This window comes from Rhinatrema bivittatum, chromosome 1, assembly GCF_901001135.1.
Source record: "Rhinatrema bivittatum chromosome 1, aRhiBiv1.1, whole genome shotgun sequence".
Lineage (NCBI taxonomy): Eukaryota > Metazoa > Chordata > Amphibia > Gymnophiona > Rhinatrematidae > Rhinatrema > Rhinatrema bivittatum.
Genome location: NC_042615.1, coordinates 411,867,334 through 411,886,139, shown reverse-complemented (window position 1 = coordinate 411,886,139; position 18,806 = coordinate 411,867,334). Strand labels below are relative to the sequence as shown.

General features: G+C 46.2%; 1 protein-coding gene across 4 annotated transcripts in view; it reads right to left on the bottom strand.

Annotated features, from left to right (window-relative positions):
* The window catches only part of LOC115092041 (coiled-coil domain-containing protein 17-like), a 430,820-nt gene that overhangs the window by 253,019 nt on the left and 158,995 nt on the right, over window positions 1–18,806 (bottom strand). For all 4 annotated transcript variants that reach the window (XM_029602511.1, XM_029602533.1, XM_029602526.1 and 1 more), the window contains one exon: window positions 17,524–17,657. In XM_029602511.1, coding sequence (XP_029458371.1) covers window positions 17,524–17,657 — 134 coding nt within the window. The remainder of the gene's footprint in view (window positions 1–17,523; window positions 17,658–18,806) is intronic.

The following is an 18,806-nucleotide window of genomic DNA, read 5'->3' as shown; positions in this document are numbered from 1 at the left end:
ACCATCAATTCGCATCCAGTATCATCTACTGGATCTACACCTTTTGAAGTGGTCTACGGATGACAACCCTTACCATCTTTACCACTTCCAATTTCTGTGTTATCCCCGGCAGCTCAATCTACTGCCAAAGGTATTCAGCAGCTCTGGAGAAAGACTAAAGAGATGCTCCAAAACGCAGGACAAAGAGCAAAGAAAGGCTATGACGCTCACCGATGCCAGGCTCCTGAATTCCAGCCTGATGATAAAGTCTGGCATCTACCAAACATCTGAGATGTTAAGCTTCCATCTGCTCGATTTTCTCCTCGCTTTGTCGAACCCTTTCCTATTCTCCGATGATTGGGCTCACTCACCTATAGTCTGAGACTCCCTCCAGCTATGAAGATTCATAATGCATTCCATGTTTCGCTGCTGAAACCACTTGTTCTTAGTGAGTTTTCCACCAAGACACCTGAACCTACTCCTGTTGATGCAGAAGAAGACATTGAGTACAAGGTTGTTGCCATCCTTGATGTAAAAAAGAGAGGCAGAGTTTGGGAATACCTCCTGTCATGGGAGGGATACGGACCAGAAGAAAACTCTTGGGAACCATTGGCTAATATCATGGACAAAGAGATGCTTCGTCAATTTCATTGATCGCATCCTCAAAAACCAAGACCAGGTAGGGGATCTGGAGGGGGCCCTTTGAAGGGGAGTACTGTTACGTCCGTCGGTCTCAGACGGCTTCGATCTCTGTGCCTCACCTTCCTTCCTTCTCTCTCCTCAAGCCTTGGGAAGATGGCTGCTGCCGTGTCTTCATGCCGTTCTCTCCAGCGTCCCCGGAATGGCAATGGCGACGGTGTTCACCATGATTTTCCTGAGGGCCTCCTAGGGTGAGCGCGAGCATGCACGCCACCCATGACATTATCCACGTCATGGCAGGAACCGCGGGGGCATCCACTCTGAGTGATGTCATCACATCCTGGTATTTAGCCTGCCCTTCATTTGCTAACAAACTGAGTTAGCAAGGTTTGGACTGCCTCCAGTCTAAGCTGCTCTGTCACTTCCTAGCTGCTGCAGGAAGCTCTCTCTCTGCACTTCGGGGTATTTCATTGTTAACCTGGGGGGCCTTTATGCTCTCTTTCAGGTACCTATCTGAGATATCAGGTACTCGCTCCTCGAGGGCCTGCTCTCCCTACTCTGGTGCCTACTAAGCAACTACTTCTGCCTGCCAGGATCTTCACCATTACAGCTATCTACTTCAGTGAGTCTGTCTCACCTTCAGCTTCAGTGCTCGGAGTCTTCTAGGGATGTGAATCGTTTTTTGACGATTTAAAATATCGTCCGATATATTTTAAATCGTCAAAAATTGTTAGAGCCGCGATACAATAACAATTCCCCCGATTTATCGTCAAAAACTCGTAAATTGGGGGAAGGGGGAGGGGAAGGGGGAGGGCGGGAAAACCGGCACACTAAAACAACCCTAAAACCCACCCCGACCCTTTAAAATAAATCCCCCACCCTCCCGAACCCCCCCAAAATGCCTTAAATTACCTGGGGTCCAGAGGAAGGGTCCCGGTGTGATCTTTTACTCTCGGACCTCGGACCTCCGTGCGTTGTAGAAACAAAATGGCGCCGGCGCTACCTTTGACCTGTCATATGACAGGCCGGCGCCATTTTGTTTTTTTGTCCCCCGACGTCAGGAGCGTAGGAGATCGCTCCCGGACCTCCACTGGACCCCCAGGGACTTTTGGCCAGCTTGGGGGGGGCCTCCTGACCCCCACAAGACTTGCCAAAAGTCCAGCAGGGGTCCGGAACGACCTCCTGCAGTCGAATCGTGTTGCCGAATGGCTGGCGCCATTTTCCGTACGGAAAAACGATTCGACTGCAGGAGGTCGTTCCGGACCCCCGCTGGACTTTTGGCAAGTCCTGTGGGGGTCAGGAGGCCCCCCCCCCAAGCTGGCCAAAAGTCCCTGGGGGTCCAGCGGGGGTCCGGGAGCAATCTCCTACGCTCCTGACGTCGGGGGACAAAAAAACAAAATGGCGCCGGCGCTAGGTCAAAGGTAGCGCCGGCGCCATTTTGTTTCTACAATGCACGGAGGTCCGAGGTCCGAGAGTAAAAGATCACACCGGGACCCTTCCTCTGGACCCCAGGTAATTTAAGGCATTTTGGGGGGGTTCGGGAGGGTGGGGGATTTATTTTAAAGGGTCGGGGTGGGTTTTAGGGTTGTTTTAGTGTGCCGGTTTTCCCGCCCTCCCCCCCCACTGGACCCCAGGTAATTTAAGGCATTTTGGGAGGGTTCGGGAGGGTGGGGGATTTATTTTAAAGGGTCGGGGTGGGTTTTAGGGTTGTTTTAGTGTGCCGGTTTTCCCGCCCTCCCCCCCCCCCCCACTGGACCCCAGGTAATTTAAGGCATTTTGGGGGGGTTCGGGAGGGTGGGGGATTTATTTTAAAGGGTCGGGGTGGGTTTTAGGGTTGTTTTAGTGTGCCGGTTTTCCCGCCCTCCCCCCCCACTGGACCCCAGGTAATTTAAGGCATTTTGGGGGGGTTCGGGAGGGTGGGGGATTTATTTTAAAGGGTCGGGGTGGGTTTTAGGGATGTTTTAGTGTGCCGGTTTTCGATTTACACGATTTACACGATATTTAAAAAACCCAAACTGCGACGATCCGATTCCCTCCCCCTCCCAGCCGAAATCGATCGTTAAGACGATCGATCACACGATTCACATCTCTAGAGTCTTCATCCAGGACCTTCTTCGGCTATCCTGCGCTGCCTATCATCTACTCAAGTGTGGGACTGGTCTCCTCTGCTGAGGACCCCTGGACTACTTCTACTGGATTAACTCTCTGCTGTCCGCTCCCCGGGCAGTACCACCAAGCTGTATAATAAATACAAATTCTCTGTGTCTGCGTGTATAGAGTCTAGCCTAGTATTGCGGTTCCTCACGGGGCTCCTCCCCGTGGGAGTGGCCATCACCGCAGTACCCAAGAATCCACTCCAACACCTCAAAACCATAACATAGCAAAAGGTCAAGGGCTGGAGAGAAGCAAGCAAGTGGTCAGGCGTAGCAGAGGTCCGGGGCTGGAGAGAAGATGAAGAGTAGTCAGGCGTAGCAATGGTCAAATCCAAGAGTCAGTCCAACACATAGACGAACAGGAACAAGGAGAACAGGAACCGGAAGCCACAGGGAACAGGAACACCATGAAGACACAATTCTGGAATCAGCAACAAGTACTTGGAATATGAGGAGACCTGTTGCAAAGGCAACGCTATGGAGCGAGGCCTGAGCTTTTATACACTGAAGAGTCTGATGTCAACATCCGGGTCTGCTGTCAGGATCCCGCCGCAGGCCCTTTAAAAGAACTAGTGATGCACGCTGATGGCGGCATCTCTCCGCGGACCATGCAGAGAGGCCCGACGAGCAGAGACATCTTGGATGGCAACACTGGGTAGTCTGGCAGGACCGGAGGCACTGGAAGGAACCCGAGGTCGGAGCTGGCAGCCCACCACCGCCAGAGAAGAGGAACCTGGCCCTGGAATCCATCTGAGAAGATGAGAGGGCCGCGCCGCGGGGCTGCCACAGGCGGCACATGTAACAATCCCCCTAGAAGACTTTATAACAGTTCTCTCCTGAGAGTCTGGAGGCAGTTGTGTATAATTTTTGGAGAGTTAGGAGATGTAGGCGCTTACATTTTTTTGTAATTTCAGGCGCAGTCAGCAGGAACAGGCTAAACCCAGCCTGGGAATCTTGACCAGGGTTGGGGGGGGGGGGGGGGGGGGGGGAGGTGGTGATCTTGCCAGTCTACTCCCTAGCTGGTTCGGTTACTCCTCCAGGTTGTTCTCGGGATTTAGAGCTTTTCATTGTAGGAGTCTCACTGAGCACCTGGGCCTTTCTTGGATTCAGGGCATGGGGAACCCTGTGTTCAGGATGCTGAGAGATAGGGAAGACCTGCCCTCAAAGGTAATGATTCAATGCGGGGAGTATCGCCAGTGTTATATTCGGTTAAGGAAAAGGACATTAAGTTGAGACATACAGGAGACATATGGGAGGAAGATTTTTGGCTGCCCCTTCCTACCTGAAGTGGAACAGGGTAAGAGAACCTGTTTCCAGGGACCCCTCCCTTAAGGGATCCAGAGGATACTCATAGAATGAGATAAATCCAAAGAGTAGAAAAAGCTGCTAACTGTGAGTAGAAGAACTGTAAAGAGATTGGAGGACACCAATCCAGAATATTCAGCTTCTGAAGAGAGACAAGAGATTACTCTCTGTGCAAGGACAGGATTTTTGGCCACTGTTTCCTGCCAAGCTTAAAGATTGCCCTGCCCATTGGGACCTCCATCTCACCTAATCCAGGAGGCTGGTAGGATCCCTTGTCCTGTGAAAAATTCCTGCATAGACAGAGGCAAAAGTTGTAACTGAGAAAAGACTGTGGTGCTGGAACCATATTAATTGTGTCAGCTGCTACTATTTTATACAGTAAATTTGATTGGACACTTAACCCAGTGCAAACAGCATCTTTATTTGGGCACGCAGCACACAGGAAGAGATGTGACCCCTCTCCCAGAGGTAGCCAAGAAGAAGTCAGCCATTGATGCACTGAGACCTGAACGGAACCCTTTCCCCTCAAACCAAAGGTTCCACACCCTGGGGAAGGGGCAACAGAAAAGAGCTAGTCAGGGATCCTTTCCCAAAGAAGTTACAAATACTATTATGGCCCCCACCTGTGCAGGACATGCACACCAGGGTGGGGTTAGATTTGTTTTAATTTTTTTTCCCTTTACTAATAATACATAACATTGTATTTGCTTTTTTTGACCACTGCCATGCACTGGGCTGAGGATTCCACAATAATTCCAAGATCCCTTTCCTGAATGGTGACACGTAATATGAAAACTAGCATTGTGTACCTATAATTTGGTATATTCTTCCCTATATGCATCACTTTGTCTAACCCTTACTTTGAATTTTATACTCATACAAAAGCAGGGTCCCACAAATCTTGCAAATCATCACTGTGGGTCTCTTGTCTGCCTGTAAGTTAATAACATTATGTATGGGAAGAGCTGGTGAAACTGAAAGTGGACAAAGCCATGGGGCCTGATGAAGTTCATCCCAGAATACTGAGGGAGCTCAGAGATGTGCTTGCAGGTCCGCTGTGTGACCTATTCAATAGATCCCTAGAAACGGGAGTGGTGCCGAATGATTGGAGGAGAGCGGTGGTGGTCCCGCTTCACAAGAGTGGGAACAGAGAAGAGGCTGGTAACTACAGACCGGTTAGCCTCACTTCGGTGGTGGGAAAAGTAATGGAGTCACTGTTGAAAGAGAGAATAGTGAACTATCTACAGTCGGGAGAATTGCTGGACCAGAGGCAGCATGGATTCACCATTGGAAGATCCTGTCAGACAAATCTGATTGACTTTTTTGACTGGGTAACCAAGGAATTGGATCGAGGAAGAGCACTCGATGTCATCTACTTAGATTTCAGCAAAGCTTTTGACACTGTCCCGCACAGGAGACTGGTGAATAAAATGAGAAGCTTAGGAGTGAGTGCCGAGGTGGTGGCCTGGATTGCAAACTGGTTGACGGACAGAAGACAATGTGTGATGATAAATGGAACTCTCTCTGAAGAGAGAGCGGTTTTAAGCGGTGTACCGCAGGGATCGGTGTTGGGACCGGTCCTTTTCAATATCTTTGTGAGCGACATTGCGAAAGGGATAGAAGGTAAGGTATGTCTTTTTGCGGATGACACTAAGATCTGCAACAGAGTGGATACGCCGGAAGGAGTGGAGAGAATGAGACGGGATTTAAGGAAGATGGAAGAGTGGTCGAAGACATGGCAGCTGACATTCAATGCCAAGAAGTGCAAAGTCATGCATATGGGGAGTGGAAATCCGAATGAACTGTATTCGATGGGGGGAGAAAGGCTGATGTGCACGGAGCAGGAGAGAGACCTTGGGGTGATGGTGTCTAATGATCTGAAGTCGGCGAAACAATGTGACAAGGCGATAGCTAAAGCCAGAAGAATGCTGGGCTGCATAGAGAGAGGAATATCGAGTAAGAAAAGGGAAGTGATTATCCCCTTGTACAGGTCCTTGGTGAGACCTCACCTGGAGTATTGTGTTCAGTTCTGGAGACCGTATCTCCGAAGAGACAGAGACAAGATGGAGGCGGTCCAGAGAAGGGTGACCAAAAAGGTGGAAGGTCTTCATCAAATGACTTATGAGGAGAGATTGAAGAATCTAAATATGTACACCCTGGAGGAAAGGAGAAGCAGAAGTGATATGATACAGACTTTCAGATACTTGAAAGGTTTTAATGATCCAATGACAACGACAAACCTTTTCCATAGGAAAAAAATCAGCAGAACCAGGGGTCACGATTTGAAGCTCCAGGGAGGAAGATTCAGAACCAATGTCAGGAAGTATTTCTTCACGGAGAGGGTGGTGGATGCCTGGAATGCCCTTCCGAAGGAAGTGGTGAAGACCAGAACTGTGAAGGACTTCAAAGGGGCGTGGGATAAACACTGTGGATCCATAAAATCAAGAGGCCGTCAATAAAGAGTGGGTGGCTCGCCAGAATGACGGCTACTGCCTGGAGATAATACCCTTATTCAATAAACATACACATGGTTACTGTGACTCCAACATCACTCTAAGCTACAACAGCAAGAGGAAATGTGGAAAAAAGGATTCGCACTCACAAAGTGGGGAGTAGCTGGCTTGTTACGGCGGTTACTACCCCAAACCAAATAAGCCTGATACTTCACTTTCAATACATATCCAGCATAGCTCTCTGCTTCAACGGCAGGGGAGAAGAAAAACTGATACTTCACGCATATCCAGCATAGCTCTCTGCTTCAATGACAGGGGAGAAGAAAAACTGATACTTCACGCATATCCAGCATAGCTCTCTGCTTCAACGGCAGGGGAGAAGAAAAACTGATACTTCACGCATATCCAGCATAGCTCCCTGCTTCAACAGCAGGGGAGAAGAAAAACTGATACTTCACGCATAGCTCTCTGCTTCAACGGCAGGGGAGAAGAAAAACTGATACTTCACGCATATCCAGCATAGCTCTCTGCTTCAACAGCAGGGGAGAAGAAAAAAGGATTCGCACTCACAAAGCGGGGAGTAGCTGGCTTGTTACGGCGGTTACTACCCCAAACCAAATAAGCCTGATACTTCACTTTCAATGCATATCCTGCTTCAACTGCAGGGGAGAAGAAAAACTGATACTTCACGCATATCCAGCATAGCTCTCTGCTTCAACGGCAGGGGAGAAGAAAAACTGATACTACACGCATATCCAGCATAGCTCCCTGCTTTAACGGCAGGGGAGAAGAAAAACAACCAATAAGGGCTGAATAACACAGTCTGGGTAAAACAAATAAGCATGGGTGTAGCTTGCTTATTGCGGCGGTTACTTCCCCTACTTCCCCTACTACCCATAACTAATCAAGCTTGATATTTCACTTGGTTGCAGCTCCATCACTGCTCTCTACATTAATGGTGGGGGTGGAAGGGAAATAGAACCAAAGAGCTAAGAGAAACAGATAAGTATGAGAAAAAAATGTGAAGCTTGCTGGGCAGACTGGATGGGCCGTTTGGTCTTCTTCTGCCGTCATTTCTATGTTTCTATATGTAACATAGCAGACAAGCAAAAGGACTGCGGTAGAAGTCCTTTCCAGAGCTAACCAAGCCCTGAATAAATGGCTGTGGAAGGACCCTAATATTATTTGCTTGAAAAAAGGTTACTACTTTAGATTAAGATTTGAAGTTACTTTTCAACTAGTGATATGTGCATTTATTATGATAAGATTTCAGTGGTAGAGTTTCTTTCCATTGCTATGTTTTCATTAAAGTAACTTGAATCTATTGTTAAACTTTAGATTGAAACTTTAAGTCAGTTCTTTATTGATATTGCCTTGCATTGCTCTGTGTAAGAAAAATATGGGTTGAAATGCATAATGTTACATTGTAATGTAAAACAGTTGAACGTGCATGTAAGGACTTCAGTGGAAGACATTTCCAGACCTAACCAAGTTCTGAATAAATGACTGTAAAAGAACTCTAATTGTAGTATTTACTTGGAAAAAGGAGTATCTCATTGAGGAACAAGCAAGGTGCAAGAGAAGCAACTTCCCATTACCCAGCTATTTTGAAGTTTCAGCTCAGCAGGGACTCCTGGAGACAATAGGACTGCATTTGCAAAACTTGTGCATATACACAAACCAATTTGAACTGGTATTCACCTACAGAGCCAAGGAAATGAGCTCTTCAGGTCCCTACTGCCTTCCCTGGAAACAGTGGCCAGGACAGAGGATCTGCCTGGCCCGCACTTACTCCTTTCCATGGGTCTGGAACATGAAAACGGCAGCAATCTGTTTTCTGCTATTGTTGGGCGGGAGGTCTAGATGAACTGGGGGGAGGTCTCAATGTACTGAAGATGAACTGGTGGAGGTATCAGCAAACTGGTGATTTCATTTCATGCACATTTTTTAAAATATACCTACACCTGCATGTAAGTCAGGATTTTACACAGGTCAGAGTTGTTTGTGCTTAAAATATACGTCTATGTTTATAAAATAGGTAGAAAAAGCATGCAATTTCAATGCATTGCTGATATTTATGCATAATGAAACATATGCGCAGGTTATAAAATACTATAGTAGATCTTTGCATGCATATACAGGGTCACGTGGAGTTGTGTGAAAGTTATCATCTTAAATCTAGATTTTAAAAGATATGCCAATTTTATAACATGCGTGCATTGCCGTGTACGTTATAAAATCTGAAGCCCATACACACATGCACGCCTGATTTTATATCGGCATTCTCCTCCTCATGCAAGCAGGAGGAGGAGAATTTTGTAAAGCATACATGGCGACATGATTGGGCCTTTGCCCAGTTCCCTACACTCTACCTAACCTTCCTCCTTTTTCCCTCTCCATCCCGAACCCTAAATCTACCCTACTCATTCTTTTGTTTGTTTTTGAACCTACTTCTTTGGAGGTGAGGTAAGTTTCAAGTGCTGGCCAGCTGCAAGCTTCCTTAGGATAGGGCCTAATGGCCACTGTCCCAGCCGGCCCCGCCCCACCTAGACCCCATCCCTTTTGAACAACTGGTACTTCTGTGTGTAACTTCTGTGTGTGGCCGGGTCATTTTTAAAATGCGCTCGACCCAGCCTCACGCTTATTTCCCAGTTTTTGTGCACTCTGGGCCGGATTTTAAAACTTACGTGCGCAGCATACATTTGTGCATGCTACCTGGCGCGAACAAATGTACACCCAATTTTAGAACATGCGCGCGCAGCCACGCTCATGTTATAAAATCAGGGGTCGGCATGCGCAAGGGGGTGCACACTAGTGCACCTTGCACACGCCAAGCCCTCGGGAGACCAGCTGGCTTTCCCTGTTCCCTCCGAGGCCACTCTGAAATCGGAGCAGCCTTGGAGGGAACTTTCCTTCCCCCCCCCCACCTTCCCCTCCCTTCCCTACCTGTCCCGCCCCCCAGCCCGAAACACCCCCCCCCCCCCCCCGCACCTTTGTATCAGAAGTTACGCCTGCCAGAGGCAGGCATAACTTGCACGTGCCGGCCAACTGCCGGTGCGTGATCCCCCGGAGCAGCCTTGGAGAGGCCTCTGGCCCCGCCCTGCCCATTTTTTCAAGTCCCGGGACTTACACGCGTCCCGGGGCTTTATGCACACTGCTGGGCCTTTTGAAAATAGGCCCAGCGCGTGTAACCCTTTGAAAATCTGCCCCTCTGGTGTTTAAAAATTTAGCTGTTACTGCATACTCATAGTATCCAATTTTTTTTTTTTTGTAAATATCTGTTTATTATGCCAATAATTAAGTATACATCCATTAAACAGTAATAAGTACAAAACCAGAACATACACAACCTCAGAAACAGTCATCTGATGTCACATATTCATGACCGAATACTGATACTTTAGGTACCTTACCCCCCACCCCTCCCCTCCCCCCCGTACGTTTACCATCAGCAACCGCCGTATCCCAAAGAGGTATCAGTTTTGTCAATCCAAGTTTGAAAATTCCGCCAAATGGCAGTAAAACATGTAAGGGTGTCCCTTCGTAGAGCTGTTAAACGTTCCATATAATGTATCCATTTTAATCGAAGAAGGACGGACGTTAAAGAGGGCGTTTTCTCCTTCTTCCAATGTTTCGCGATCTCCCCTCTCACCGCCATCGCGACTGCTCTGATGAAAGGCCTGTGGATCGCAGATATTCCATCCATGGTATCATGTAGTAACGCACCCCGTGCAGTCCAGTTAATGTCCGTACTCAACACATCACATAGCCATTTACCCACTGCCTCCCACAGTTGCTGGATCTATGGACAAGTCCACCACATATGATAGAAGTCACCTACCATCCCACATTTTCTCCAACATAGGTTATCAGGTTTAAGACCCATCTTTTGCAATTTAGATGGAGTTAAGTACCAACGGTACAACATCTTATAGCTCTGCTCCACTAACTGTGCAGAGAGAGAGCTCCGGCGCACCTCTTGATAACATGTGTCCCATTCACCCTCCTCTAGTGAGCCCCCCCAATCAGCTTCCCATGCTCGCAAATGGCTCACTTTATGAGTGAGTGGCCCATTTAGTAGGGTATAAAGTTTAGATATAGTCCCCCTCACTAAGTGTGTCTTGTCACAGTAACTTTCCAGTAAGGTTTTCCCTTTATTGAGATCCACACATACTTCCTTAGATACTAAAAAGTGATGGAGCTGCAGATAAGCATAATAATCTTTTACAGAGAGTTTAAAAGTTGCTTCCAAATCCTCAAAAGGAAGCACCCTCTGATCCAACCATACCTGTTCCAGAGTCTGTAGGCCCTTCTCCTCCCACTGCTTAAACCAATTGCCCGTCATCCTGCAGGGAACCTTACACATCCTCTAATCGGAGTAGAATACCAGTATTTTCGAACCCCAGTCAATTGCGTTCTCCATTTGTGCCAAAGGTGTAAAGTAACCGCAGTGCATGGAGACGCTGGAACATCTTTAAGTTGTCCCCTCCCTGCAGTCCAAAAAAGCTGCCTAACCGAGACTCCCCAATTCATGTCTTTTTCAATCCAGACCCACTGTTTAGGATGCACTTGGTCATGATAATCTATCAAAGCCTTGAGTTGAGACGCTATATAGTATTTAAGTAGATTTGGAACCCCCAGGCCCCCATCCACTTTCCCTTGATACAATACCGATCTCGACTCCCTGGGAGGTCGTCTCTTCCAGATAAAGGAGAAAACCTTGGCTTGAAGCCTTTGAATATGTTGTCTCGATACCAGACAGGGAAGAGTCTGAAAGAAATATGCCAACCGTGGCAGGTATGTCATTTTTATAGCCGCAATCCTCCCCAGCCATGATAATTCTAATCTATCCCATTTCTGGAGTTCCTTCTCCAATTGTGTAAATAGGGGCAAGTAATTCCGACTAAACAACTCCCCATACACTGATCCAATGTGAACCCCCAAATATTTTACCGACTGCTTAGCCCATTGAAAAGGAAATGACTGTTTAAGTACAGCCACCTTAGAGGGGGACAGAAATATAGGCAGTAATTCAGATTTTTCCTTGTTGACCTTGAAACCAGATACCCGACCAAAGGCCTCCAGTTCCTCCAGTAAGGCGGGTAACGACTCTTCTGGTCGTGACAGGGTGAAAAGTAGGGATGTGAATCGTTTTAGGACGATTAAAATTATCGTCCGATAATTTTAATATCGTCTTAAACCGTTATGGAACACAATACAATACAGATTCTAACGATTTATCGTTATAAATCGTTAGAATCGTGAGCCGGCACATTAAAACCCCCTAAAACCCACCCCCGACCCTTTAAATTAAATCCCCCACCCTCCCGAACCCCCCCCCAAATAACTTAAATAACCTGCGGGTCCAGCGGCGGTCCGGAACGGCAGCGGTCCGGAACGGGCTCCTGCTCCTGCATCTTGTCGTCTTCAGCCGGCGCCATTTTCCAAAATGGCGCCGAAAATGGCGGCGGCCATAGACGAAAAAGATTGGACGGCAGGAGGTCCTTCCGGACCCCCGCTGGACTTTTGGCAAGTCTCGTGGGGGTCAGGAGGCCCCCCACAAGCTGGCCAAAAGTTCCTGGAGGTCCAGCGGGGGTCACATCGTCAGCATATAACGAGATCTTATAATCCCTGTCCCTTAGCCGGATACCTCGCACTTCATCTTTTAATCTTATTTTTATTGCTAGGGGCTCCAGATATAAGGCAAACAACAGGGGCGATAATGGACAGCCTTGTCTCGTTCCCCTCTGTACCCGAAAATTAGCTGAGTACCCGCCGTTTACTTTTATGCATGCAGCTGGATCATTATATAACTCCCGCACCCACTGGAGAAAACCACCCCCCAGTCCAACCTCTTCCATAACCCGAAATAGAAAGGGCCAATGCACTCTATTGAACGCTTTTTCAGCATCCACTCCAAAAAGCAAAGAGTCCTCAGCGTGTGTCTTTGCATGGTGGATGAGATTAATCACCTTCCGAATGTTGTCCCCAGCCATTCTACCAGGCATGAAACCAGATTGATCCTCATGCACCAAGGTGGTGATAACCACATTCAATCTGGTGGCCAAAAGTTTTGCTAAGATTTTCAAGTCAAGGTTTATTAGCGAGATCGGGCGATACGCACTACATTGGGATGGATCTTTACCAGGTTTCGGCAAGATTGTAATGCCCGCTACATTAGCACCTGTTGTAAGGCGTCCACCAGTCCCCAATAGATTAAACATGTTAGCCAACGGTACTACCAGTAGATCCTTAAACTTTTAATAAAAAAGTGGTGTATATCCATCGATTCCTGGAGCCTTCCCTGGTTTTAGCTCGGTGATTGCCGCAAGCACCTCCGCAGAGGTAACAGGTTGGCTCATTCCCTCTGTCAAGGAGGGGTCCAGACAAGGCAAAGGAACATCCCTCAGATACTTAGTAATATCCTCATCCAAAATCCCTTCATCCCGGGCGTATAGTTCAGCAAAAAATTGATTAAACTGAGACCGAATTCCCTCGCCATCGACAATTAATGCCCCATCGTTCGCCCTAATTTTAGTAATCTGCGCTTGAGCTACCCTGGCTTTCAACTTATGTGCCAAGAGTCGCCCAGCCTTGTTCCCATGTTCATAATAAGTTTGTTTGGCCAGATCTAATTTATAGGCCAAAGCCCCAGATTCCAACATACGTAATTGATAGCGAATATCACCCAATTCTTTCAAGAGCGCCCTTGTAGGATTCCGTTTATGAGCCACCTCCACCTGCGCCAAACGGTCCATCAAGAGCTGTTGTCGTTTACCCTGTTCTTTCTTTCTATAAGCCGCCAATGCAATTACCTTTCCCCGTATAACTGCTTTTAAACAGTCCCATAAAATGATTGGTGTTGTATCCCCCGTATCATTGACCGCTAAATACTCTTCAATAGCCGCTCTAATCTGTAATTCACCCTCTTTATCTTTAAGGAGGGTATCGTTAAGTTTCCAGAACCGCTGACCACAATCTAGTCGCATACTATGAAATTCCCACCACACCGGTGCATGATCGGACCACACTATATTGCCTATACCGGCATCTAGAGTACTATGCGCCAAGCTTTTGTCAATAAAAAGGAAGTCAATGCAGGTGTATGTATCATGCGCTGAGGAATAAAAGGAGTAGTCCCTTCCCACTGGGTGACGGTCCCGCCATATATCCACCACCTGCCATTTATCTAGAAAACTCTGCAAGGCTCTCCGGTCTACCTTGGAGTGGTGCCCACCCCCTTTGGAGCAGTCTAAATTTGGATCGCGAACCAGATTAAAATCGCCCCCGATTATCAGGTTCCCACTCTTACATGTTAATAAAATCTCATCCACTCTTCGAAATACCTCTCTCTGACATGCACTAGGATTATATATATTAACCAGAGTGTATAGAACCTTATTAATGGAAACAGTAGCAATCAGGAACCTCCCCCCTTCATCCCTGTGAACCGTGTCAATACTGGCCATTAAGTCCCTAGACAACAAAATCCCTACCCCCACATATTTATGTTGTGGCGTGCTGGCAGCAAACAAAGCATGTGGAAAGGAAGCTGAGGTCATCAGCTTTTCATATTTTTTCCTAAGATGGGTTTCCTGTATAAAAATTATGGAAGTCTTCAAGGACGATGCTTTCTTAAACAGGAGCCTCCTTTTAAGCGGTGTATTCAGTCCCTTAACATTAAGGGACACTACCTTAATGGACATCATCCGGGATAAACCGCGCCCACTCTATTAGGCCAAGAACTTGCAAGCACGCCAGCTGCGCCCAAACCCCACACGCACATACCTGCCAAACCTCTTTCTCCCGCTGTAGATCAAATAAACGTACCCCCCTATTTTCCCCTTCCCTTACCTCTCCCCCCACCCGCGCCCCCCCTCCTCCCTTGAACTCTCACCACTGAATCGTCAGCAGTGTTGTGTGAAGAAGTGATCATCCCTCCTCAGCCTCCCACCCCCCTCCCCCATCTCAGCACAGCTCAAGAGTAATAAAGAACATCTCAACGTTAAAAAACTCTGAACAACAATATTCAATACTAAACCTGCAATGTAAGCAAAGCACCAAATAGCGATTATAACATATAATTCGGTGTTTATGCCGACAGTCTTAGAGGATACTCTCCTCATGGTAAAGTAAGCAAGGCCATCATTACTAGTCCACAAGTGTCACTCCACTCCTTCTCTCAGCAAGCTGGGGTCTATCGGGCTTCGGCGGAGCCTTGCACCCGATTTCCCAATTCTCTGCCACCGCGGTTTTTCCAGCCCCCTCTCAGGCTGAGCAGCGGTTAGGTCTTCTGGCAAAATTAGTCCCGCTTCCACCATGATGGTCTTAGCTTCCTCTCGATGTATAATCCGTCGTGTTACCCCATCTTTCGTGAATACCAAACCACTGGGATAAAGCCATCTATACTTAATATTCTCCTTGCGGAGGAGAGAGGTAATTGCATTCATGTCTCGCCGTTTCTGAAGTGTAGCAGCCGCTAAATCATTAAAGATGGCCACCTTGTGCCCTTCCCAAGTGACAGTGCCCATTTGGCGAGCTTTCTGCATAATCCTGTCCTTTTGATTATAGTGGTGAATACAAGCAATAATATCCCTCGGGGTATTATTTCGCGCAGCACCTAGGGCTCTATGCGCCCGATCTATCTCGATAGCATTGTCCCGGTCATCAGAATCAGCAGCCCCTCCATACAGGATCTCTCGGCAGATTTTTTGAACTACCTGAGCGGCATCTGAATAGGCCTCAGATTCCGGCACACCCCTTATACGAATATTCGAACGCCGTGCTCTGTTTTCAATATCTTCTAGTTTGAGCATTATGGCTTCGTTTTTGCCGTGCAGCGTTGAAATTTCCGCTCCGAGTCGCGAGGTTTCTAGGGCCTGGCCTTCCACCACATGTTCCACATCTTCCACGCGGCGTCCAAGCTCACCCATCTCCGTCCGAAATTCTGCCAACGCGTCGTGCATATCCTTCTTAATCGATTTTATATCCCGCTGTATCTCCGCAAACCAGCCCCTGAAGTCCTCCTTCGTAGGGTCCACCGATTGCCGGGTCATACTCTGGGCGGGCTGATCGTCGGTCACTGCTATATGGGTTGCGCCATCAGTCGCCATACTGCTTTCCTCCACCTCCGTGCCTTCTCGCAACGCAGCAAAACGAGAGCCGCTGGCCTCATATGAAAATGATTTTAAATCGATGGCTTTTTTTCTCGATGTCATATCCCACCTTGTATAAGCAGTTTGGTGAGGCAAAAGCGCTGAGATTTTAAAAGTTAGGAGGAGTGGGTGAGGAGCTAACGCTTCAAGCGTCCATGTAGGAAGGCTGACGTCACTTCCTCCTCATAGTATCCAATTTTTAAAGAAATTTGAAAGCATATGATAATTATCAAACTGGAAAAAACTCATGTGTGTCTCTAGAAATGTCTTGCCTCACAAATCTCCTACATTTTTTTGAAGGAGCGAATAATAATGTGAACAAAGATGAACCAGTGGTGTATTTGGATTTTCAGAAGGCGTTTGACAAAGTCCCTCATGAGAGGCTTCTAAGAAAACTAAAATGTTATGGGATAGAAGGAAATTTGCTTTTCTGGATTACAAACTGGTTAAAAGACAGGAAACAGAGAGTAGGATTAAATGGTCAGTTTTCACAGTGGAAAAAGGTAAACAGTGGAGTGCCTCAGGGATCTGTATTTGGACCAGTGCTTTTTAATATATTTATAAATGATCTGGAAAGGGGTATGATGAATGAGGTGATCAAATTTGTGGATGACACAAAATTATGCAGAGTAGTTAAATCTCAAACAGATTGTGATAACTTGCAGGAGGACCTTGTGAGATTGGAAGATTGGGCTTCTAAATGGCAGATTTAATTTAACGTGGACAAGAGCAAAGTGATGCATATAAGGAAAAATAACCCTTGCTGTAGTTACACAATCTTAGGTTCTATCTTAGGAGATACCACCCAGGAAAGAGATCTAGATCTCATAGCGGATAATACATTAAAATTGTCGGCTCAGTGTGCTGTGGCAATCAAAAAAGCAAACAGAATGTTAGGAATTATTAGGAAGGGAATGGCAAATAAAACGGAGGATGTCATAATGCCTCTGTATCTCTCCATGGTGAGACCACACCTTGAATACTGGGTGTAGTTCTTGTTACCGCATCTGAAAAAGGATATAGCAGCACTGGAGAAAGTGCAGAGAAGGGCGACCAAAATGATAAAGGGCATGGAACGGATGCCCTATGAGGAAATTCTAAAGAAGTTAGGGCTGTTCGGTTTGGAGAAGAGACGACTGAGGGGGGATATGTTAGAAGTCTACAAAATCATGAAAAGACTTGAACAAGTTAATGTAAATCATTTATTTACTCTCTCAGATAATCGAAGGACCAGGGGGCACTCCATGAAGTTAGCAAGTAGCTCATTTAAAAAACAAAGAAAATTCTTTTTCACTCAGTGCACAGTTAAGCTCTGGAATTCATTGCCAGAAGCTGTGGTTACAGCAGTTAGTGTAACTGGGTTTAAAAAAGGTTTGGTTAAGTTCCTAGAGGAAAAATCCATATACTTCTGTTACGGAAATTAATAAGCACTAATAGCCTGGGATTTATCTAACATTTGGGTACTTGCCAGGTACTTGTGATTTGGGTTGGCCACTGTTGGAAACAGAATGCTGGGCTTGATGGACCCTTGGTCTGACCCAGTATAGCATTTCTTATGTTCTTATGTTCTAATGTTATTCTTTATCTCCTAGACTATTTCTCACTTCCTTTACATAGCAATTGTCAGCAGATTTGACCAGAGCTCCATTACGACTGAATGCAAATACTGATACAACTGACTGGAACAATGTATCTCAAAAGAATACAGTGAAGTCTGGTGCTAGGAGCATGCAGACAGAAAGGCTTGAAGTTAATTATGGGCCAGCCATTATTTATAAGATGTTGTCATTTCTAAGGCTATGTGAAAGGAGATGGCATGAAATCTTTATTCAACCATACTTCTCTTTTTCTGTGGTGCTCTTGTGCATCTTTCTTGCTGTTCAAACTGTTGAGCTTCTGTGAGAAGGTCCTGAAGGTGTGCCAAGATCATCTGATCATTTCCTCCATTCTGGAGGTAGGACAGGCGCAAAGCACTGTGAAGAAAACATTTTGCGGACAGTGATGTCAAACATTTTACAACTGACATAGAGCATATACAAATACGCATGATTTGATTTTCAAATTATCACACACTACCAAAAGTAATAGTCTAATTAGAAATCCTATTAAACAAAGCTTATTAAACAGTTTGTGAAATAACTTATAAAAATTCTGATTATTGAATGGGATGTCATCTATTAGTAATTTTTATTTGCTGATAAGAGTGATTCCTCCTTATACTACAATCTTAGATTCATAGAGTTCCTTATAATATTCTAGACTCCCTGGTATTTTTGCCTGACTCACAGGAAGAAATAGAAAACAGTTTCCAGACAAGATGACCTTTAGCAGCCCTGGGACCTCAATTTGCTTTCACTCTCTGGCAGGAGAAGCTAAACAAACTGAAGAATATATGCAGGTCCATGTGATTTCTTCCCAGTACTACCTATGAGATGAATTTTAAAAGCCCAATGCGCACATTAATTAGGGGATGTGTGAAGAAGTTGGGCTCACTCTTTCCAAGCAGATTTTAAAAGCTGCCGAGATATATGCATATCTGTCGGAATGCACACTTTTCAAAAGTTTTCAAAAAGGAGCAAGGCATGGACTGAACAGGGCATGAGTGTTTCAGAGCATGAACCAAAGATGTGTGCATAAATACTGACATGACTCGGTGTGTGCTGAGGCCCCCTGCCACGCAATTTTACTTCTGCTATGGATGCCGTGTAAGTGGGAACACTGAGAGGAGAGGATCACCTTGCTGGTGGCTGAAAGGAATCAGTAAGTTTTTGCTTGGGACATTGTCTTTTTTAAAAGTATTGGGGCAAAGTTAACTATTTGGGAATATTATTTAGTGTGTTTGTGCCTTTAATAGAAAGGCAGTGAATAAACAAGTTAGACTGTTTGTATTTTTAAATAGTCAGTCAATAAGGTAGCTAGTAAGCAGTAGGTAGTGTGTTTATTTTTTAAAAGTCTGCAGAACTGAGAGGTCTAGAACGGGTAGATGTGAATCTGTTATTTACTCTTTCGGATAGTAGAAAGACTAGGGGGCACTTCATGAAGTTAGCATGGGGCACATTTAAAACTAATCGGAGAAAGTTCTTTTTTACTCAACGCACAATTAAACTCTGGAATCTGTTGCC